Source organism: Engraulis encrasicolus, chromosome 6 (assembly GCF_034702125.1).
Source record: "Engraulis encrasicolus isolate BLACKSEA-1 chromosome 6, IST_EnEncr_1.0, whole genome shotgun sequence".
Taxonomy (NCBI): Eukaryota; Metazoa; Chordata; class Actinopteri; order Clupeiformes; family Engraulidae; genus Engraulis; species Engraulis encrasicolus.
Window position 1 is genome coordinate 50,765,481 of NC_085862.1, and position 23,425 is coordinate 50,788,905.

Genomic DNA, 23,425 nt, shown 5'->3' on the forward strand with positions numbered 1-23,425 from the left:
TCGGTTCTCTGTATTGCATTTTTTTTGCAAAGCAGCCAGTGTAAACTTAAACTCTGTTATATAAACAGTTCATTTACTCTCAAAGTCCAAGCGAATACTTGTGCACAAGCCTTCAGTAATACAGGCAGCAAATTCAGTAATAAACTCGCTCGAAGTAATCAGTGCTTGGTTTTATTTTAAATGGTATTATTTTTAACTTATTGTCTCCTTCCTGCCTGTGTAGATCAGTATAGTGGAGCTGGAGAAGAGCCAGAGGCAGCAGGAGCTGCTGCAGCTCAAGTCGTACGGCTCCTGTGACGGCTCTCCGTACCGCAAGGGGCTGCCTGGCATGGATCAGCACCACCACCATCAGCAGCAGCACCTCCATCAGCGCTCCTCCCTGGACGGGCCAGACGGCTCCAAGCTGGGCCTGGGGCCCTCATCCTCCGCCACCTCCAGTGCCACCCTCAACGGCATGAGCCCCGAGCTGGCCATGAACGGCACCGCTTCGCCCTGCTTCGAGCGTGGCGTGGGCATGGGGGGCATCGGCCTGGGTCTCGGTGGCGGCGGCACCAAGAGCGAGCTGCTGACGCGCTACCTGCCCATCTCGCCGGATCACGAGCTGTTGGCGCCTCCTGTGGCGGGGGACGGGCGGCACAGGCAGCAGGGACATCATCAGCAGCAGCAGCAGCTGCCCGACTACACGCGCTTCTCACCAGCCAAGATCGCCCTGCGCAGGCACCTCAACCAGGACTCGGGACCACTCCGCGGGTTCACACACAGGTGAGAGGACTGGTGCCGTTTTCTCACCAGTTCAACCTAATGGCTCGGGTAGTCAGATGTCTACATTCTTGTTTCAATAAAATACCCTCACTAGCTTCATGGCTTGTGTCCATATACAGAAATAAAAGCCTATAATGCAATCCTACGTGACATGATATAACCTTTATATTGGCTTGTGTTTATGATAATATTAATTAGAATATAATAATATTGTTAACTCGTGTGTCTGTGTGTCAGGGGGGATCTGGGTGCGGTCTCCTCACCCCCTTTAGGGATGAAACAGGGTAGCCCTGCCCCCAGCCCAGGAGAGCAAAGAGCATCAGAGAGGGTGAGTATGACAGAATATCAATATGGAAATATTTGTGTGTGAGAATATGTTTAACGTGAAAATATGGAAGGCAATAGACCCCTTGCACCTCCCTTGACAACCGTCGTCAGGACGAACTCAGAGGACAATCGCGCTCCGAACTCAGTGCGCAGCCCGTTGGAATAGCAAGATTACTGTAGATCAGTGGTGGGCAATTTCAATTGTATACGGACCAATTCCCCCCCTCAGAATTCAAATAATTACATTCTAGAAAAAAACAGTATCTGAACTTGACAGTACCGATATTCCTCTGTAGACTTCCGTTGTGCTTCAAACTTTCTCGCCAAAGGACCACTGAACTGAATTGACACGCTCGAGCTGTAGGCACTGCAAATCCATGTCGCTTGCTTTGCTAGACCCGTACATATCAATGCTGTCTGATTTTTTGGTGAAATGTCAAGATAATGTTACAAATATGTTCATATTAATGTCCTAGTCATAAGAATAAGGACAATGATGATTTGTTTGATCAGTAAGAGATGGCGTCCGCGTATTTGTCTTACTTGAGAAAGTTTCGCTTGGTGCGTAATTCCAAACCAAAAATACAGTGTAGGCCTAAAGATAGAGGAGTCGCACACAGGAGCTTGGTGCTGTTCATTGAAACTGTATTAAAAGCTGAAAATAAAGAGAAGCCAAAACAAAAAGTGGGGTGCAAAGGTTTCGGGTCTAGCCAGTCATCAGTGTTCCCAGTGTTTGACGGATAGGCTGAACAGTCAGAGAACAACTTCCCGTGATCTGCGCTGACATGCGTTGCGTGTTGTGTTTAGTTAAATAAAGTGTCCTAGTAAGGATTTTTTGTTTGCATAAAATTGAATGTTTGGTGTGCTGATGGTCACACAAATACAGTGAGTCCAATATGTATTTGATCCCTTGCTGATTTTGTTGGTTTGCCTACTAACAAAGACATGGTCAGTCAATAAATGTTATGATAATATGTATTCTAATATGGAGAGACAGAATATCAAAAAGAAAATCCAGAAATTAACTGAAGAGAATATATATTAATTTATTTCCATTTCATCGAGCAAAATAAGTATTTGATCCCCTGACAACTGATTACAGTTCCGGGCCCACAGACCAGATGGGCACTTCCGATCAACTTGTCATCTGAATTAAAGACACCTGTACATACTAACATGCATAAAAGACGCATTGAATCAGCAGAATCAGTCCATAGTATGAGTGAATCAGTCACACTCCAACCTCACCAGCATGGGAAAGACCAAAGAGTGGTCAAATGATATCAGGGACACGATTTTAGACCTGAACAAAGATGAAATGGGCTGCAAAGCCACAAGAAAGAGACTGAGTATTAATGACCCAGCTGTTGATGCATTTCTTCCAAAATGTGAGGAATACAAAATGACTATCCATCAGCCTGTCTGGGGTTCTATACAAGATTTTACCTTTTGTAGGGATTTGATAATCATGAGAACAGAAAGAAATCACCCTAGAGCTGTACGGGATGAACTAGGCAATGATATCAAAGCTACTGGGACCAAAATCACTGAGAAAACTACTGGTAGCACTTAATGCCACAGAGGTTTAAAATCCTGTACTGCACACATGGTACATCTACTTCAGAAGGAACCTGTGCAGTCCCACTTGAGGTTTGCCAACGGACATCAGACTGGTTTAGGATATGATAAGGAGGTGCTGTAGTCAGATGAAACCAAAATCAAGCTGTTTGGCATTATCACAATTCAATGTGTTTTGAGAAAGAGTAAGTTACTGCTGTCTATGATCCCAAGAACACCCTCCTCACCATCATGCATGAAAGTGGTATCATTATGGTTTGAGGGTGTTTGTCTGGCCAAGGCACAGGACAACTTCACATCGTCAACGAATGGATGGAGGGAGACATGTAATGTGCAATCCTGAGTGCAAACGTCCTTCCCTCCACCACTACACTGAAGGGTGGGCCATTTTTGGATCTCCCAACATGACAATAATACACAACATACAGTCAAAGCAACGAAGGAGTGGCTCAATAAGAAGCATATTAAAGTCGTGAAGTGGCCTAGACAGTCTCCAAATATTAACCCTATAGTAATTCTATGGATAGAACTGAACCTCCCATTTACCAAGCTACAGCCACAAACTATTAATGTTTTAGAGATAATGTGCAAAGAAAAATGGGCAAAAATATTTTCTACTATATGCACAAACATTGTCATCAACTAAAAGAAGCATCTGACCTCAGTGCTAGACAACTAGGACTTTGCCACAAAGCACTTTATCTTCTTTTGCTAAAGGGGTCAAATACTTATTTGCCTAAATTAAATACAAATAAATTAAAATATATTATTTTAAGTTATTCTCTGGAATTTCCTTTTGATATTCTGTCTCTCTATGTTTGAATACATATTATCATAAATTTATAGACTGATCATGTCTTTATTAGTGGGCAAACCGGCAAAATCAGCAAGGGATCAAATACATATACTTTCCAACAGCACATCACATCCCCCCGCATTATGCTCAGTCGCTTTGGGTAATCCTCACGCTGTCTATTCTGTTAGCCTACCATTGGCTCCTAGCTCCACGCTGACTACTCTACTCTGACTACACCCTGTCTAAATTAACATAAGGAAATAGGCCTAAACGTTGCACGTTGTTTATATTACGCGTAGGCTATATCTATTTTTCCCTGCTAGCATCCGCATGATCTTATTCCCCATTTGGCGCCACCACTGCAAAATAGGCTAGTGGTCCGTGAGTGGATTAGACTATGTCTAAACACCATCCACATTTATAATACGTAGCCTATTTGAGACATTCTAGTGACACTTCACAAAAAACACAGGCGAGGTGTGAAATGTATAACAAAGCAAGCGACATGAACTTGCAGTGCCTGTAGCTCGAGCGCATCATTTCATTTGGTGAGAAAGTTTGAAACGCACTGTTATAACGGAAGCTTACAGAAGAATACCGGTCTACTCCTGTCAAGTGAAGATAATGTTTTTTTTCCTATAATCAGATTATTTTAATTCTTATGGGGAAAATGTCCCGTATGCAAACGTACTTGATCTAGTATTCTGGCTATTCCAACGGGCTGCATTCAGAGTTCGGAGCGCAATTGTCCTGAGTTCGTCCTGACGACGGTTGTCAAGGGAGGTGCAAGGGGTCTATAGGTGTCTGTGTCAAAGAGCTTGCATTAACTGAGGGTGTGGTCATGTGACCATGTGATGTCGTCCAGATGGGGAAGGAGAAGAGCCCGGCGGGGGGCGGAGACACCATCACGTCTCTACCAATCAGCATCCCCCTCAGCACCGTGCACCCCAACAAGCTGCCAGTCAGCATCCCTCTAGCCAGCGTGGTACTGCCCAGCAGAGCAGAGAGACTGGTGAGGACACACACACACACACACTCACACACACACACACACACACACACACACACACACACACACACACACACACACACACACACACACACGACTGTTTGACTACCGGTTTGTCTGTTTTCTAATGATGGACTTAACAATGCTGTGGGAGCATAGAGAGAGCACTTCTGTTAGTCCATCATTAAAAACACTGCTATGACCCCCAAAACAGAATTTTGGCAACATTTCGTCGCTAGATAGAACCTTATAATCTTAAAAACATTTTGCGATTTCAGTGTAATAAGGTTCTATCTACATTTTACCTGTTTTAAAAAACACCACTTCCAAATGTTCAATGATTTTAATATTTCAGATTTAGAGTTCATTGAAGGTGTCTTTAAGTCTAGTGTATCAAACAAACCTATTCCATATGCCACTTCTGATCTACAGAGTGCAAAATCTTTAAACCTCAATATCTCAGAACTGGTCATCGCAGCCATGTTCCTGTATCGGTTCGATTTCGATTCTTAGGGCTTTGAATTGATTAATCATGTTTAGATTTGATTCGATTCATTCCGAATCGATTCAATCCGTTCCCTTCTTGGTGCCAGGATTTCCCCCAAAAGATGCTGTTGCCTGTTTTTATATAAAAATGGCAAAGAGCTGTGGCTTGACAGTGTTAACAGATTGCTAATTTGTAATAAGTAGGCCTAGGCCTAATTCCAGGGGTGATAGCAGTCCGGCGCCGCGCCGGAAATCCGGCGTAGCGTGGCTGCAGAAAAAAATAAAATAATAATTTCCCCAATATTAATAAAATAATAAACTATCGCGTTGGCCTTCATTGATGTATGGTGAAAATAAATGAGCGCGCAACAGCCTGTTGTAAGAGACGCGAAAGGAACCCAAATGAGCAGCAGCCCATAATTGTATCATCCCGACATCTTACTGAAAAATGTATCAATTTGTTACGTCTTGCTCTTGAGTCACTCACCACAGCACTGGCGGCAGTCTTCTAGTTCTAGTGAAAGGAGAAGTAGATTGGCTGTCAGTATGCACAGTAAAGAGAGTTCTAGGCCCCTACTGGTTACCCTTCTCAGATATTTTCACCGTCGACGGAGGCAAATCCAAAAATGGCATCTCGTTATACTGAAGAAACGGAAGAAAGTACTATAGGCCAAGTCTAGACCATTTGGATTCCGATAAAAATTAGCAACTATTGTTAGCACAAATCCACATGGCTTGCTAGTTGTGATGGGTGTGTTGAACCGTGTGGATGTCAGTGGAATACTAGTGAAATTCTGTGATCAAGAAAACGTTGGAAGGTAAGGCCATTTAGTTATTAATTTGCCCACTGTGGCATGTTGGCTTGGGCCCGAATGATTTTGCCTTGCGCAGGTTACTCCAAAAACCTGACCATAAACGGCTTATTGATGCGCATAAACGGGCTCAGTGAGAGTATGCTTGAAATAGGTTCGTCTATTTTCCCTCATTTATGTGCGCTAAATGACTGCGCAATGTTGACAAACTTTGATGGAGATAGACGTTCTTTCAAAAAAGTCTGTATGCTCAAAACGGTAGGCTATGCTATGCCCGTCATGATACTTTTTTTCTAGGTGTAGAACTAGTGCGTAAATGTGGTCTGCATTGGAATAGCGGCTACCATTGCGACATGTCCAAATGACAATGGAATGCTTGGATCGCTAATGTTTGGCAAGCCTAGTTAGCCTACACCCCTTGTAGGCTAGTGTGAGCTGAGTTCGTGGATTTTGGTCTTTTTTTTTTTTTTTTTTGTGGATTTTGGTCTACTGTTGATTGAGGGATGGTGTTTTGCGTCATTCCTGACAAACCACGTGTCAAACTGATTTCAGGGAGATGTTTATATTAGTTATGCTGACTAAACCAACGCGCTCACAGCCTCGCACAGGTTCACACAGCCTTTCTCTCTCGCGCGCTCCCTGTCGTAGCCCTTCTGCGTAATCGAATCCAGTTATTCCACGCACGATGCACAGGTTGTATTGTCTGCACGCTCTGGGCTACTTAATCCCTACTCTCGGGCAGGGTGCAATTATCAATATCAGACTCTCATGAACTTCAAATACTTGGCTTGCGTTCATGTGGCCACCACGGTGTCACCTAGACATGCAGTGAATGTTCATCTTATCGCCCTGTGCTATTTTCATGTAGCTTAATTCGGTCCTGACTTTGTTTTTGTTGCTTTCTGTTATCTTTTCAACTCGTACATTGTAATGGGCGTGTGTACACGCGAGTGATTTTCATGTATTTTAATTGACTACAACCCAATGCGAAAGTCGCGCAGTAGTCACACAGGCTATATATACTGTCCTGTCCGTAATAACCACTGGTTCTGTCATCCGTGGAGTCGAAATATGCGATGTGAACGATGTGCATGTAGCCAATCATGCGCTTGTGCCCTAAATAGCATGTACCGGTAATTAAAGGGCGTTTCCCTACAACGGAAAGGCAGGGGTTATAGCACAGCCCTTAAACAATCTGTGGTTATAGGTAGACCATGGGGCCACGAGTAGGCTATCTAAACGTATGTCCAGTAGCCTATACAAGTTATATGAGCAATGTCCCAATGGAAATGAAACTTATCAGCTTGCAGCAAATGTCATGTCATTTAAAAGTATTGCTCAATTAATTGGTAATCACCTCCTCTATTTTGGACAGTGTAGTTACTGTACTTTGGAGTAGTAATGCCTCCTACTGACCTGTCTTGGTATGGCTGCTACATATGTAGCTTTCAGTTAATTCAATGTGGTAAAATATGCACCATGTTTTCAGAAATGCATTCTGGTGTTGAAATGTTGCATTGGTTCAATACCCACCTCAATAACTTTAGTGCAACATCACAAGCCTAGAATGCATTTCTAACTGCATACGTTGGTATTCGTTTTTACAGCTAGAATTGAACGTGGTGGTCAGTTTCTTTCAGCCAAGTGCTGTAGCCTACCAACAGGGAAATGATCTGTGTTTTCGTGAATAACACTATAGAAATAATGCAAAAATGAAAACATTATCTTAAATGTTTGAATAATGTGTTTGAATAATAATAAGGCCTACATTACGTCTCATATGCAGTATGTCCCGTCGTCCCCGGCCCCCCCTCCCCGACCAGGAAAAAAGTTCAGGCTCAGGATTTTTTTTCACTATCACCCCTGTAATTGATTAATACCTACTGGGTATTTTCCATAGACCTAAATTAAACAAAAAGAACAAATAGAAAAATAACCAAAAAATCGATTTTGTGCCCTGTGAATCGATTATGTGAATTTCGATTCGATTTTATCGATTATCGATTAACTCGATTATTTTACCAAGCCCTAGATAGAACCCTATAATCCTAAGGGGACGATTTGTGAAACTGCATTTGTGAATTTCACAGAACTCTCTCACACGCACGCACGCACGCACTCACACACGCACACACACACACAAAGTTACTTCAGTGTTTACCTCAAGCGTGAAATTGAATATTTTGATTCATCAACAGAAATAACACTTCTGAAAAGATGGTGATGTCAAGGGAGTACTGTGTGTTTGTTTGATTTCATAACAGTTATTGTGTTCTGTAATGTGAAGCCATTTGATCTGTCCTAGTCACTGCTGTCTCACTCTTTTAAGATCACTCCTAATCTGATGCCTTGTTTGCCTGTTGTTTTCTTGTGGTGTCTGCAACAGAGGAGCACCCCCAGTCCTGTATCCCAAGGGAGAGACTCCAGCCTGACCAATGGCAAGCAGGCTCTCACTCCTACCTCAGGTCAGCACCTTACCTCAAACACACGGCTACATTACACTGCTATATTACCGTCCTGTCAACATATCAGTCAAATTTACACTTTGAGAAAATCAATGGAAGTCATATTTACACTGCTTGTTTCACTTCCGAGATTTTTGGGATATGGGATCGATACACCTATGCCGTGTGTGAAATGTGTGTTTGTTCATCTGTTTGTTGGTGTGTGTGTGTCTTCTCAGGGTATTCATCCAGCTCAGGCCTGGTGAACGGCGGCCCCCACCCCCACGCCTCAGTGCTGATGTCAGAGCCAGACGGGTCCCCTCACACCACCACCAACCCCTTGCTCGCCTTCCAGGGCCGCAGTCCCCCCACCTCCACCGGGGGGGTGCTGCAGTACGCTGACGGCCCCCCCAGGATCCTCCCCGAGGACGGGGGAGTGGGATTGGGAGTGGGGGAGTCGGAGGGAGAGGGGCCGGACAGCGAGGCCGGACACCCGCGTCGCATTTTCTTCTCCTCCTCGTCCTCCTCTTCCTCATGCTCCTCTTCCTCCTCCCGTCTGCACCACGGCTCGGCCAAGACTGCTCAGCACCATCAGAACAGCAACAACAACAACCACCATCTTCATCACCACCACCATCACCACTCGCCCAGCACGCAGGAGGGCGGCAGGAAGAGGGGCCGGAGAAAACGCGGCTCCACAGGGGCCCCGTCAGCCTCCACCTCCCCCAAGAGGAGGTCCTTCCCTGGGCTGGGCAACAGCGGACACCCCTCTGGATCTCCACTCAACATCAACTCCATGGTGAGAGGGGCAATCAGGCATTTGCGTAGGAAACATGTGTATTTGCTGTATATGCGTTGATTTAGTCTGTATTGTATATTTGTGTTGGGTACGGTTCATCAGTGTTAATCTCGTTAAATGCAGCAATCAGAAATCATTTTGATTAGTGGTAGTATACTGAAGCTCTCCTTGTCCCACAACATTTTTTTTTACTAAGTGCATCTTGAAACAGTTGTGTGCATTCGTGCACAGTGGGTACTTCACAAGATTTTTGAAAAATATGGAAACTAAAATATGGTGTGTGTGTTTGTGAATTTGTTCATCTAATGTGCGTGTCCAATCTGTCTTTCTTTTTTCTCTTTTCCCCCCCTCTTCCCGTTTTTTCTAGGTGAACAACATCAACCAGCCTCTGGAGATCTCAGCCATCTCGTCCCCAGAGCAGTCGGGCCGCAGCCCGTGCGGAGGGGACCTGGACCAGCCGCCCGTGCTGAAGAGGGAGCGCCCCCTGGAGCTCAACGGCTCTGGACGCTACCCCTCCACCTCCGGCTCTGACGACGAGGCCGCGGGGTACCCGGCAGACACCTCCAGCTCCAGGTGAGCAGCATGGCGATTGGACTTAATGCAGTTATGGCATTTTAAAGGTTGTATCAAGAGTGTTGTCTGGATGAAAAACAAACCTCTATCAAGGCTTGTTCCAAACTATTTCTCAAGTCTCGTACGCAACTCATGTGTGGTGGTTACAATGGGTTATTTGGGAATATATGGGAAATTTCAGATCTCCTGAGTAAAATCTCCTTGCTGTAGTCTGCCTGTTTTCCAGCTTTAGTGTGTTGATGGCAATATCGTATTTATGTTGGCGTTGACACCAAATGATCAATCCCGTCATCCCTACAATCTATTTTTTAACATCCTCCATAGAATGTTGGGGTTCCCTAATCGCACGTTTTCACTCACTCCTTATTTGAGACTCGTCACCATTCATTTTGCCCTATTTGTGGGAACCATCATGGCTATAAATGCTAACAAGAAAAGACTACATGCTTCCAGGTGACTTAGAAACATTATGCCCCCCCTTAGTATTAAAAAATGGACTAATGCGCCCCAATGGCAATTTAGCACCCCGCGCTCTCATCTGTCTCATTTTGAACAGGGCTCTCTGATACTCCTTAGGGCTGTAGAACCTATGTGAAAAACACTATTCTAACGGAATGGGCGACAAACTAATTTCAAGCATTTCCAACAGCCAGATAGGGTGTGTTTAAAGTCCAGTGATGCAACAGTTTTGTCCATCGTAGTTAAGCTTCTGCACTTTTATGGACTTTTTAGAACCCTTTCAGGTTGCATCACCTTTTTCGCCTTCCAGGCCCTCAATGTTTTAAATTGACATTTTATGTCACCTTATAAGCAAACGTTGGTATGTCTGCCTTAGGATTGAGAGGAAGATTGCCACCATCTCCTTGGAAAGTAGAGACGGAAGAGGAGGGGAGAACGACAGAGGTAATAGTCCAGTGACTGAGGATCATATGAATTTGTATTGGCTTTTGTTACCATCTACAGTAGGCATAGTGTGCACATTCCATATACCCAGCTCACCTGAAAAAAATCAGCTCACATGTCTCGTGCCTGTGCTCAGTGTCTTTAGGTCGCAAGGCAGGTGCCGGCTGTGACGTCTCCTCTTCCTCCTCCTCGTCCTCCTCCTCCTCCTCCAAGTGGAAGTCCACCTTCTCCCCCATCTCCGACCCCAAGCCCACTCCTCCTGACCTTCGCCAGGGCGGCTCCCCATTCCGCAGCGACGCGGACCACAAGTCCAGCCTCCAGCAGCAGCAGCAGGGGCATCGGGCCGACAACGGAGCCTCTCTGGGGGGCAGCCCCTCCCTCTGCCTCCCCTCCAACCTCTTCCTCAGCCAGGAGCCTGGAGGTGCTCGCCAGGCGGTAGCAGGAGGAGGAGGCCCAGGGGGGTTGGGGAAGGGGAAGGGGCGCGAGTGGGAGCTGAAGGGGGGTGGGGTGGGCGTGAGTGGCGCCGGAGGGTCGGTGGGTGGTGGGCTGGTCAGCCAGAACCTCTTCATCTCCGCAGCAACCAGCCTGGCAGGCAAGATCGGTGGCGCGGTGGGCGTGACGTCCGGTGGAGTAGGAGTCAGCGGCGTGGGCGGTGCCCAGTACGTGGGCGCCCAGTTCCCATTGGGTGGTGCGTCAGTGCTGCAGTCGCTGTTCGGCAGCCAGGCGGCCATGCCAGCGGTCAGCGTGGCACCGAGACTCGTCAACGGGCACGGGACCTTCTCCAGCGCCAGCCTGACAGGAGGGGCAGCAGGAGGTGAGACACACACACACACACACACACACACACACACACACACACACATGCACACCCACCCTACAAATTCACTCTTCCTATTTAGACCGACCAAGTAGGAAGAGCGAGTTTGTAGGGTGTGGGTACGGTATAACACTTTATTTGGGGTGCCGATACCTTCAGTTTGGGGGTTGGGGGGGGTTAAGTTCCAATACAGTTTACGTGACCTCTAGGATTCTACATCTATGAAGGGGAAAAGAGGAAGAGAAGGGTAGAGGTGGTGGGTGGAGGAGGAGAGAGCAGGAGGTAAGTGGCAGAGCTGTCCCCATACCGCTGGCTGCCCATAGCTGTGCTTTGCTGTGTCCCTGTGCTGTACTGTGCCGTCTTGCCTGTGCTGTTCTAATGTTGAGTGTTGTTACTCACACTGTGCTGCTTTGCTCTGACAAAGATCACAAAAGTTGAGATCATGTATATTGCAAAACCAAAATATTTTGCCTTCGGAAGGGCTTGAATTTGTACCAATATTGGAAGTCGACCATGATGTGCCAGTGACCTAGCCATATTTTGCTTGTAATTTTACTCTGAAAAATGCTTATTGATCATAAATTATGCGAAGCCCCAATTAAAAAATTGTCCTCAGACAAACCGTTAAAAGCTTTCATTTGGATGTGATGTAGAACAGAATTGGAAGATTTTTTTTGTCAACAACAAACATGATAGAAACAGCACTCGTGTTTTCGGTGGGTGCTATGGGTGTCGATGTGTATTTTCTTTGTGATCTGATTGGTAGAGGCATTTCACCGGTATCCGCAGGTGCACTAAACCTCACAGAGGCTCCGTCTTAAAACCACTTTAACACATTGTCTAGCATGTCACAAACTGTAGCTCAGAGGAGGTTAGTTTGAAGTGAATTAAGAGAACTAGCTTGCAACAAACATCTTCCCTGTACTTGGCAGCCTTACAATTCCATTACATTTTCCTGTAGTAGTGAACTAGTATAAATGAGTGTCTTCAGATCTGATTTAGTTTGATAAGTGGAGCCTGGGCTCACTGGTGAAATGCCTCTCCTGCTTTGTGTGTCAATGCTTTTGGGGTCAATCCACACCAATTCAACCAAAATCCATACACTTAAAATCTCAATGTTTGAAAACATTGACCTCTCCCTATAAACCCGACTGTAGCTTGAGACAAAAAGATGCTCAGATTAAAAATAACATATCAATAACATGTGGTTATGTTTTCAGAAATATTTGAGACTCACTGTAGATGCCTGGGACTGGGCTTTGGTTGAGTTGGTGTGGGTTGAGCCATGTGTATGTGCTTGTGTTACTGGCTTTGCTGCTATGCACAACCTGGCTGAGCAACCCCTCCCCTTCTCTCCCTCTCCTCTGTCCTTTTCTCTGTCTTTCTGTCCCTCTATCTATCTGTCCATTTCTCTCTCCCATCATGCTCTGTCCCGGTCTCTCTCTGTCTCACATCTTTTTTTCTATATCACATTCTTCTGCTTTCTTTCTGTTTCTGTCCCTTTCCCCCTTTTGTCTGGCTTGCTTGCGTTCTCCTGTTCCCTCCTCTCTCTTCCTCTTCCTCTTGCTCTTGCTCTTGCTCTCTCTCTCTCTCTCTCTCTCTCTCTCTCTCTCTCTCTCTCTCTCTCTCTCTCTCGCTCTCGCTCTCGCTCTCTCTCTCGCGCTCTCTCTCTCTCTCTCGCGTTCTCTGTTTTCTCTATTCTTTCTTCGTCTCTCTTTTTCTCTCTCCCTCCCACTATGCTCTCTCTCTCTCTCTCTCTCTCTCTCTCCGCTGTGTATTTGCAGGTATTTTTCACCACACGCTGCCAGCTTCGTCCTCCTCCACTGCAGCTGCGTTTGGCTCCATAGGGCTGGGCTCTCTGCTGGGTCTCTCCTCCTCCACCAACACCTCCTCCTCCTCCTCCTCCTCTGCCACCTCCTCCTCCTCCCACCTACGCCAGCACCAGCAGCAGGACACCAAAGGCCCCGGCCCCACCCTGACTCTCACCCTGGCCCCTGCCATGGCCTCCGTGGCCCTCCCCAGCCGGACTCAGTCTGTCCTCCACACGCCCTCGCCCCTCACGCTCTCCCTGCCCCCGCCACCTCCCCTCCTCAATGCCACCTCCTCTTCCTCATCATCATCCTCCTCCTCTTCCTCTTCTCTGGCCACTGCCTCTGTAATGCTGCAGCAGCCTCAGCAGCGGATACACTTATCCTCCTCTGCTCCCTCCATCCCTCTCTCCTCCCTCTCTTCCTCCTCCTCCTCTTTATCCTCCACTCTAGCGTCTGCTGCCTCTTCGGTCTCTCCCTCCCCTTCCTCTTCCTCCTCCTCCTCCTCTCGCTCCACGTTCACAGTGCACTACCCCCCTCACCTGGCGCCTCTGCCCAGCCCTGCCCCCTCTCTCCCGGCCGGCTCCTGGAGGACAGCAGGGCTGCAGGCCCAGGCCTCGGCCAGCCGGCCCAGATAGCAGCAGAGAGAGGAGAGAAAAGGAGAGGAGGAGGAAGAGAGGAGACAGAGTGGGGATGGGGGTTTATGGACAAAGGGAGTAGGGGAGGGAGAAGGGGAGGGTGGGAATTCAATGTGGGAGGAAGGGTGGGTACGGACGCCAGGGTGTTGGACTTCCAACAGCCTCTTCCTCCAAATATGAAAAAAAAGGTATGTAGAGCTGAGGGGTGGGAGAGATGTTTATAAACTGTGTAAAGGTCATGTCATATAGTGACCACCAGATGGCACACTAATCATGTGATGAGCAGAGCCGTATATAAAGAGAGTCTGGCCAACTCGAATCATGGATGTAATTTTCGCTCCCCACGGCGAGGATTCTACAGTGTAACCCTATGGGCAGCATACCGTCAAAATCGCCGGATTTAAAATACAAATAAGGCTTCATAGACCATCAAACTTGGGTTGTAGTATTATCAAGATCCCAACATATGAAAACAAACGTTAACAAGTTCGTTCATATAGAAGGGGTTTGCTTAAAAGAGGGTTTTGTCAGCATAGTTTTGATGTGCTAAATCCAACGGTTTTAACAATATGCTGCCCATAGGGTTACACTGTAGAATCCATGGGGAGCGAACATGGCGTCCATGATTCGAGTTGGCCAGACTCTCTTAATATACGGCTCTGGTGATGAGTAATTTCATCATGTTTGTAGAGTCCATAGGAAAGAGTGCATGGTTGGTTACTATTTTTATTTTACATTTTTATATTAACATTTTTGCCAAACCTTCTAGCTCATGATAGTTTACTTGCAGGATCTGTGTTGTACCTCCTTTCTTTGAAAAAGCCCCAACATTTTAATTTTTTGCGATTTGCTTTGCCCTTGACTTGATGAGCGTTAAGAATAAGACTGGTCAGCTCTGCTAGATTGATGATCATACAGGATGAGCATGATCCCACTGTGCCTCGTAAACTGTTTTAGGAGTGAGGAGTTTTTCCCAGTCTTTGTAGAATTGGACTTTCTGTCTATAGCTTTCATAGAAACCTGTATTACAATTTCTGCTATGTGACACCTAGTTATAAAAACACTCATTTGATCATTCCGACAGTGGCATGATACATGTGGCAGTCAATGGTCAGTTACAGCAATACATTGCATTGCTTTTAGTAGATTTTGTAATCCAAAATGACCTACAAAAAAGGTTAAGTGGTTATGAATATCTTTGTTTACGAAGGGCAACACTTGGAAAAGAGGACTCTTCAGAGGCTTCCTAAATGTAGATGGGCAAGGACCTACCCTGGTAGCCAAGCACCTCTGGCCTGTACAGCCTGTGCCCAGTGTCTGCCCCCAGCCAAAACTACATTCAGTAGTTCACTACTAATATCCCTTGAAATGAACAGAACTGGTGCTCTTGGTAGGTGCAATGCTGAACAAAACCAAAGGGGGGAAAAGCACTCCGTTGATTTAACCCATTGATGCCTAAAGCACTTGCAAAAAAGGCTGCTGAATGCCTTAGCCCTTTTTAAGAGATGTTGCCCTCAGCCTATAAAACCGACATATCTCAGCCTCTGAAGCACATAAAAACATGCAGTAAGTTGCATTTAAATGCCAACACCCTAATCTTGTATTAGAATGTGTTCATTCAGCTCTAACAAAACAAGATTTTTAATAAAAGTGTCTTAAATCTCATGAGCCTCAATGTTGTGTCATGCAGCTTTAGGAGCCAGGGCCAATGTTGCGCAATGCAACATCCAGCATCAATGGGTCAAAATAGCATCAAATGTCAAAATAGCCTTCATGTCATGAGTGCCTGAGTGACTAAATATCACTTCTCTGTGTCCCGGTACAGGAACATGAACTAATCTACCTCAACCCCAGTGGAAACCTATGCAAACGCTCAGGCAGCCCCGACAGGACAGGAGAGGACAGGAGAGGAGAGGTGTGGACCAAGCCAATCCTGCACCCCGCAACCCTCAACCCTCCCCTTCACCCCATCCCACCTCAGCTCAGCTCAGCCCAACCTGCCACACGCCCAGTCTGACCCAGCCCTCAAGCGGAAACCCCATACCGGCATGGACACCAACACACACACACACACACACACACTCTCTCTCTCTCACACACACACACATACACCGCTACATCCTCTGCAAACAGCACCCAAGAGGACACAATCGACATGGCACATGTTCTTCATCTGTCAATCTGTCTGTCTACGTGTGTGTGTGTGTGTGTGTGTGTGTGTGTGTGTGTGTGTGTGTGTGTGTGTGTGTGTGTGTGTGTGTGTGTGTGTGTGTGTGTGTGTGTGTGTGTGTGCGTGCATGATGGTGCTGGGTTCAGGGTGTGTGCTGAGGTCTCAACCCTTCTCTCTCTCTCTCTTTCTTTCTTTCTTTCTCTCTCTCTGTCTCTCTCCCCCCCTCTTTGTATTTAGTGGGCGAGGCTCCTCTCCTGTACATTGTGTAGCAGACTGGAGGTGTATTCCCTAGCGATGCCCAAGACAAGAGGGGTGTGGTGCATAAAGACGTGCATAAAGAAGCTCTTTTCTCCTCTCTTCCTGACTGTCTATCAGATACAGTAGAGACAGGCTTACGCACAGATAGTCTCACACCCAGGTGCCACACACACACACACACACACCACACACTATCTCTCCCGTCTCAGCTGCACTGTCAGGCTCACATGTATACAGATGCAGGCACAAACACACGTACACATGCACAGAATGTTTGTGAAGAGGAGAGGTTTGTGTGTTTCCAAAGGTGCTTTTTCCCCTCTGTGCTTTTTTCTGTGTGTGTGCGTGTGCGTGTGCCTGCCTCAAATGTTCTCTTCTCTCACACAAGCACACACACACACACACACACACACACACACACACACACACACACACACACACACACACACATAAAAACACAGAGTTTTTCACACGGTGACTTTTTTTTGCCACAGAGGCGATGCGATGCTGTAGTGAAGTTTGAATGGTGAGAATTTCTCTCCGCCAGGCTAAATTTGAGCTGGATACGTCTTATCAGGTCGGCCACTTGAACTGCCGCTTCCCTCCTGCTGCTCGCTGCCGTTTCCTGCTGCCGGACTCGGGCCGCTGCGTGCAGGAACACCATTCCTACACACACACACACACACGCACACGCGCGCGCATACACACAGGAACACCATTCCGCAACGACTCCCATTTGTCAGACACTTCCTTATTTGAAGAAGAGAAACGTGACGGCGAGCACCCTGCTGACAGATTCTGCGCTGTGTTGGGAATCTTAGAATACTGTAGGACTGACTCCCCATTCCCTCTGTCTGTTGTTGTTTTTCTGCTCAGTCTGTAACAAATCGATTCAGGTAATTATGTGGGGTTTTTTGTAAGACGAATACAAAACAAAAAAGGGTTGAGGTGCTGAAATGAAATATGACTATGGGTAATCCTGCCTTACCCCCCACTCACTCACTCACTCACTCTCTCATTTACTCTCTCTCCACCTCACTCACCCTCGCCTCCTCTTCAACACTGTTATAGCAATGACTTCCACCCTCCTCATCCTGACCCCAGCACCTCCTTTCCACATCGACACACACACCCCTGAGTGTTTGAAGACAAGCCAGTCCACTCAACCAACACGCACATGCGCACGCACGCACACACACACACACAAACTCACTCAGTCTCTCAGTCTCTCACACTCACGTTGCCTCAACTCACCCTTCTCACACACTGGGAAATGCAAAAAAAAGACAAAAAGGAAAAAAAATTACACCATAAAAAAAACTACTGGGCGACCCTCACTCTTTCTTATTTTTATGTTCTCTTCTGTCTTTGTTTGTTTTATTGGTGTGGATTCCTTTTGTAATGTTGATGAATCTTGTACTGTGAATGGGAGGTCTTCATATACTGTTTAAATGTGCATAAGTTAGTTTATTTATCTTTTAAGTCTCTTCCTTAGCAAAGGGTGACGGTAAGAGTGAGTCTGTATATGCGTGTGAGTGTGTTTTGTCTGTATGTTTTATTATTTTGTTTTGTTTGTAATCAATTGATAAGAGTATACGTGTGTAGAATGCAATAGATTGTTTTAAAATAAGCGTGCTTGACTCAAGTGACTAAAGACAGAAAAGAACGAAAACCTGAAAAAAATGAATTATGGTGCTACAATCTGTACAACTCTGGACTGTGCCTATTTATATGAAGAACATCCGTAATAATAATTATCGACTCTTGGTGCTTCTTTTTTCACAGGGATTTAAAAAAATGAGCAGAGAGCGTTTTTATGGCTCTGTGTGGGTTTTGTTTTTGTTCTGTTTGTCTTCTATTTATAATGTTATGACATTTCCCTTAAGCGCGTAGTGTGGAGGAGTCCCTGCACGTTTCGATAAACGTAGTTGCGATGTTTGGCACAGAGTATATATGTAAATATATACAGTATTTTGGCCTATAGCTCTAAAGCTTTTTTTTGTTTTCATTTTTTGTTTTCATTTTGTTTTTTTTATTTTATTTCAACATTGTGTTTTGGATTCTGGTTCAAGTGTGCTAGTAGTCCCGTCAGTGAGAGTCTTCAGAGCTCTCTCTGTCTATCAGTAGTGATAGTGAGATGTTTTTGTAGGGCCTTAGACACGGGCATCTTACCACGTACTCACTCACAAACAACACACAACATTGCCGCGGTGCTAAGCTCTCCGGTTATGACCTTTTCAGCTTTTTGCCTTCCCCTGTACAAGGTGCTAGAGGCCCTGGTGTAAAGAGTCCAGGTTGTGTAAGTAATGTGTGCCGAAAGGCCAGTGGTGCTGTGAGCTTATGTTTACCAGGCCTTCAACCGTTGCTAAGTATGGTGCATTGTAGCCTCCTTCCAACAGTATCCTTGATGGTGCACACCCACCCACCCAGCCCGCAGCTGGCCCACCTCTCCCCCCTACTCCGGTCTGTACCTAGAGGCAGAGAGATCCCCTCCCTTCCTCCCTCACCTGGTGCTACACCCACCTGTGCCTCGCTGCTTGTCCTGTGCACAGAGTCCTCGTTTCCCCTCTTCTGTCATGCGGTGCTGTACTGCGGTGCTGTTTTGTGGTGAAGTTTGGTGCCTCACACCAGACAACAAGACTCGGAGGCTGGACGCAAAGTCAATGAGGCAATGACTGGCACTGTTGATGGCTGCTGGTTCAAAAAAATCTTGGTGCATATAATGACACACACAAAATGCTGCGGCCCTGATTACCCTCCTTTTTATTTTCCGTACATCTACGTTTGCATCCTTTCATTTAGCGCTGATGTGAAAATGTGAATTGTTAATGCAGTGCTAGCACTAGTACAGGCTATTGGACTGTTCTCATTGTCAGTGTACAGTAGTGGTCAGTGGATCACCCATCTCTTTCTTTCTCATGCTCTCTCTCTGTCTGTCTCTGTCTCTGTCTCTGTCTCTCTTTCTCTCTCTCTCTCTTTCTCTCTCTCTCTCTTTCTCTCTCTCTCTCTCGCTCTCTCTCTCTCTCTCTCTCTCTCTCTCTCTCTCTCTCTCTCTCTCTCTCTCTCTCTCTCTCTCTCTCTCTCTCTCTCTCCTGTCATCAGGTTTTCATTTCTGTTCTTCCCAGTTGATTTGTAGTATGTGATGTGGGAGGGAACAGACTTGCCTCAACTTAACGCTCTGAATGCTGTTGGGGACACCGTAGTGAACACTTGTGTTGTTTTTATAATCAGATGAGATGATGTTGAACCCTGCTGTCTGCATCTCCCAGAAACCAAGACCGACACACGCACACACACACACACGTACACCAAGGGGATCAACACACCCACACACATTTGCACGCTCACACACACTCATTCATTCACCCACTCACACACACATTCATGCTGTGGACCAGAGAAACAAACCCCTCATTACCAGCACTGAAAGGGTTTTTATGCTTTTGTTTTTTTTTTTGTTCATGAATTGTTATCGTAATTGTTAAGACTTGTTAATATGTTTTTTTCGTTCGTTTGTTTTCCTGTGTTTGATATAATTGCAAATGGTGATGCTTTTAATAAGACTTAAGAGATCCAGATGGTTTTAATACTCCTTTAGACAGTAAGACAGTAAGGTGCTCTCCTACACTTAAAACAAGGATAAAATGCAGCTATGAACATAAAGGATGCCCCTCTGCTGTGCTCACGAGGTGCTACTGTCTAATAAACTTCAGTTTAAACCTGAACACGAGCGACGTCGTCCCTTTGTCCTTTGTGCTCCGCTTACTGTATTATTATGGTCTATAGTCTATAACAATGGAAGGCAAACTGGTCCACTTCAGAAAGACTAGGCAAAGGCCACTAGCACCAAGAAGGGTAGAGCGCAAGTTACTTCCATTTTCTAGTCTAAAACACTTTCATCTGTTTACAGATCAAATGTGGGATATTTTTTGTAGTTCATTTCCAGAGATGATGCCCATTTTCAAATTCTTAGAATTTAAAACCTTAGGATTTGTCAGAGCAGTTATACATGTTTTTCATTTGCAGCATGATAAACGGCTATGGGTGACACTGTCAAGTTTGATGCAGGGCAGGGAACTCCCACATACCCTTCAGGTCTAGCTAAACATGTGAGCTACCTAACCATACTCTTGGTAAACCACCTCGTTATTGCCACAAGTCCAGTTTTGGTCATCATCAGGGGTGCCGAAGGGGGGGGGAAGGGGACAGTTGTCCTGGGCCCAGGGAGAGAGGGGAATTGGGTCCTCATTACATTGTATGTATGTATTGGGCTAACGGGCTCTTTCAGATGACCTTGTCCTGGGCCTGGCTAGAGCTGTCAGCGGCCCTGGTTCTCGTAATGACCTGATTGTCAGTTTCAGTCTTGTGTTTCTAAGTACGGTAACCTTCAGAAGACTACACAAAATACATTCTGGTTTCCGTTCCTCTTCTGCCAGCCCTGAGATTTCTTGCCAGACTGTTGCAGTAGTTTGTGCTGTATATGTGTAATGAGTTGTGCCAAATCCAGACTATTATTATGACTTATTAATAAGATTGTTAATAATGGAAATATTGCTGACAGTAGCCTAATACTAATACCACCACTTTTCTCCTCCATCTCCCCTACGCCTGGTCTGGCCTATAGTATGGGTGAGCACGGTGTGTGTGGATGGCCAGTTGTGTGGATGTGCAGTGTGTGTGTGGGTGTGCAGACTGTATTCTGGTGTGAGCGTGTTTGTAGTATATTCTGCCGTGTGAGGATGTGTGTGTAATATATTCTGCTGTGAATGTGTGTAGTGTATTCTGGTGTATGGGTGTGTGTAGAGTGTGTTCTGGTATTATGTGTGTGTGTGTGTGTGTGTTCTGGTTCATGTTGTGCAGTGGTTGTGTAGTGTGATGACTGGCTGGCCTCTGACCCGTTGCCTGCCTAAAGAGTCTCATGTAGTCGTGAAGAGGGCTGTTGCGTGGGTTACGCGTTGTTAACACCCCACTGGTCAAATATCAGTGTGTGCACAGACACAGATACCCCTCCGCTCCGTCGCTAGGGTGACCTTATCCGGTTACTCTATGTTCCATGATGCATCCTGTCGCCTGCAATACAGAGCCGCCACTGCTAGTGGCCTAAGACAGACAGACAGACAAGCAGGAGGGGACAATCTGACAGTCACGTACAGTCCCTTTCTTTCAGATTTGTATCTACTAATCCTCCAAGTTCTGTACATACCTGTCGTGTACACAAACAATATTTAGGTCTTGAAAGGTATCATTAAGAGGGCGTGTTAAGTGGGTGTTCCAAAAAAAAAAAAATGGCAAGAAACACGAAAAACAGGCTGGAAACCTGAGCCGTGGTAATCATGGAAGCTCTTGAATTCCACAGCATGTGTATGTGAGGAGGAGGGAGAGCAAGAGAAAGCGCAAGGGACAGATAGAACACAAGAAAAGTGGAGAGAGGGAGAGAAAGAGAGAGAGCAACAGGGCAGAGGGCTGTGGAGTATCTTTACTTGTTTTGTTGGTCTGCTGGGGAGGACAGTATGTGCAGGTTTCTTATCTGAATTCTTACCAAATAAGGGCCGGACTGTTTTGGGAAATTGCCCCCATGAGTTTACCATGCGGGCCTGAGGCTGCCAAGATTTTTTTAATGTCTAATGTCCAACTGTTTGTTTTGCGATATTATGTGGAAGTGTATCCATCCCTCCCAGCTTCAGGCTTAGTTTATCTCATCTTGAAATTTATGAGGTGTTCTATGGGGGCAGTGCAGACATGTAGGCTACTGCAGTATTCACACTGGACCAACTCTCACACAGATGCTGTCAGGGCTGGAGGCAGGAAACACTAGCTGTCTGGAGTCCAAAATATTTTTATATGGGATGCATTTTGAATAGCTTTCACATTAGATCTCATGTTAGGACCTACATTTTCAAACTTTCATAGGTTGTGTAAAAAAAAAACACTTCACCGTCCAAAGATAGGGGATGTGTTTGTGACTTCTCAGCAAGAGGAAATGGCCTAAAAGGGTTGACATTTAAGGCCAAAGATACAATACCAACATATTTGTTAATAAAAAACGTGTCTTTGTTACAAATGAAAGCCACAATATGTTTTCAATAGCACTCAGAACAAACCACTTCACCCAAAATAGATCATTTTTGTAATATTTCACACAGTTGATTTCTCGAGTTCCTGCTATTTTGGATTTTTTTTAAAAATGATTATTTTCCTCGAAAATATCCTTGACGTCTCGTAACCTGGTCATCACCCCCAGGAAACCGAGCAGAGTCCTTGAGAGTCTGCAAAACAAGAGCGCAGCTGTCTTCCCTCCGGCCAGAGGGACCACAGTGGGGTGAGGCGTGAGGAGGAGCACACCACATGAGCCCTGAGTGGTCTTTCCGAGCTAAGCTGATGCTCTCACACCTACTGGCATAACGTTAATCTTAGTGTTAATTCTAATTTTTGTCAAGTTTTGTCTAATGTCAGTGAGAATGAGCCACACCAAAGACAATTTTCTGTTTCATGAGTTACAGACAATAAGCTTTATCTTATCTTCTCTTATCTTCAACAATTAGAGAGTGAACGTAACAATACCCTATGGAGTGTATGTGGCCCTACTTACTAAATGTTGAGTTGAATCCTTTGTCTTTTGCCATAGGGAATGTAATAGAAATAAGATTTATTGTGATTATGTCTGTCTTTTAATGTATATGTCTTTGGTCACTGTTCCAATGTTTTATATTATTTAATGTATTATATTATATTTAAATTATTATAAAATTATTTTTTATATATATAAAAAAATAGTCAAATGAAATTAATCAAACATTTCAGTCCAAAGATGCTTTACTCTATCAGAAGGTCTACGAATTGAAAGCCCACACATTTAGTAAAAACAACAACTTCAGCTCAAACTGAAGTGTGTACATTGTTTTCCTTTCTGTGTAAGCTGCCTTCTAATTCTGCACCTTTTTCAGATGAGTTGCAATTTTTTTTATTTTAATTTATTTTTGCCTCAGCCCACGGATAGGAGAAAAGCATGGACTGTGGCTGTGAAGACTAGTCATACTGATTACATAACAGATTTCTATGTAGGGCGCGCTGAACGCTTTCAGAGTTATATATACATGTGTATGTGTATATATACCTGTATGTGTGCTGTATTAAAGTTTTATTCGCAGAGAAGTGTGTTCCGATGGATGGAGAGGCATAGAGGCCTAAGTAATGTAGTGTGGGGAGAGCTATTTCAGTATGGGACAGCGAGGCCGGGCATGTACT

The 23,425-nt window shown here is 45.4% G+C and overlaps 1 protein-coding gene across 1 annotated transcript in view; it reads left to right on the plus strand.

Annotated features, from left to right (window-relative positions):
* The window catches only part of dot1l (DOT1-like histone H3K79 methyltransferase), a 53,382-nt gene extending 33,472 nt beyond the window's left edge, over nucleotides 1-19,910 (plus strand). Inside the window, exons 21-30 of the mRNA XM_063201893.1 lie at nucleotides 224-762; nucleotides 1,000-1,090; nucleotides 4,329-4,475; nucleotides 8,157-8,235; nucleotides 8,454-9,013; nucleotides 9,381-9,586; nucleotides 10,422-10,489; nucleotides 10,626-11,303; nucleotides 13,091-13,940; nucleotides 15,578-19,910. Coding sequence (XP_063057963.1) covers nucleotides 224-762; nucleotides 1,000-1,090; nucleotides 4,329-4,475; nucleotides 8,157-8,235; nucleotides 8,454-9,013; nucleotides 9,381-9,586; nucleotides 10,422-10,489; nucleotides 10,626-11,303; nucleotides 13,091-13,752 — 3,030 coding nt within the window. The 3' untranslated portion in view covers nucleotides 13,753-13,940; nucleotides 15,578-19,910. The remainder of the gene's footprint in view (nucleotides 1-223; nucleotides 763-999; nucleotides 1,091-4,328; nucleotides 4,476-8,156; nucleotides 8,236-8,453; nucleotides 9,014-9,380; nucleotides 9,587-10,421; nucleotides 10,490-10,625; nucleotides 11,304-13,090; nucleotides 13,941-15,577) is intronic.
* Nucleotides 19,911-23,425: the final 3,515 nt, after the last annotated feature.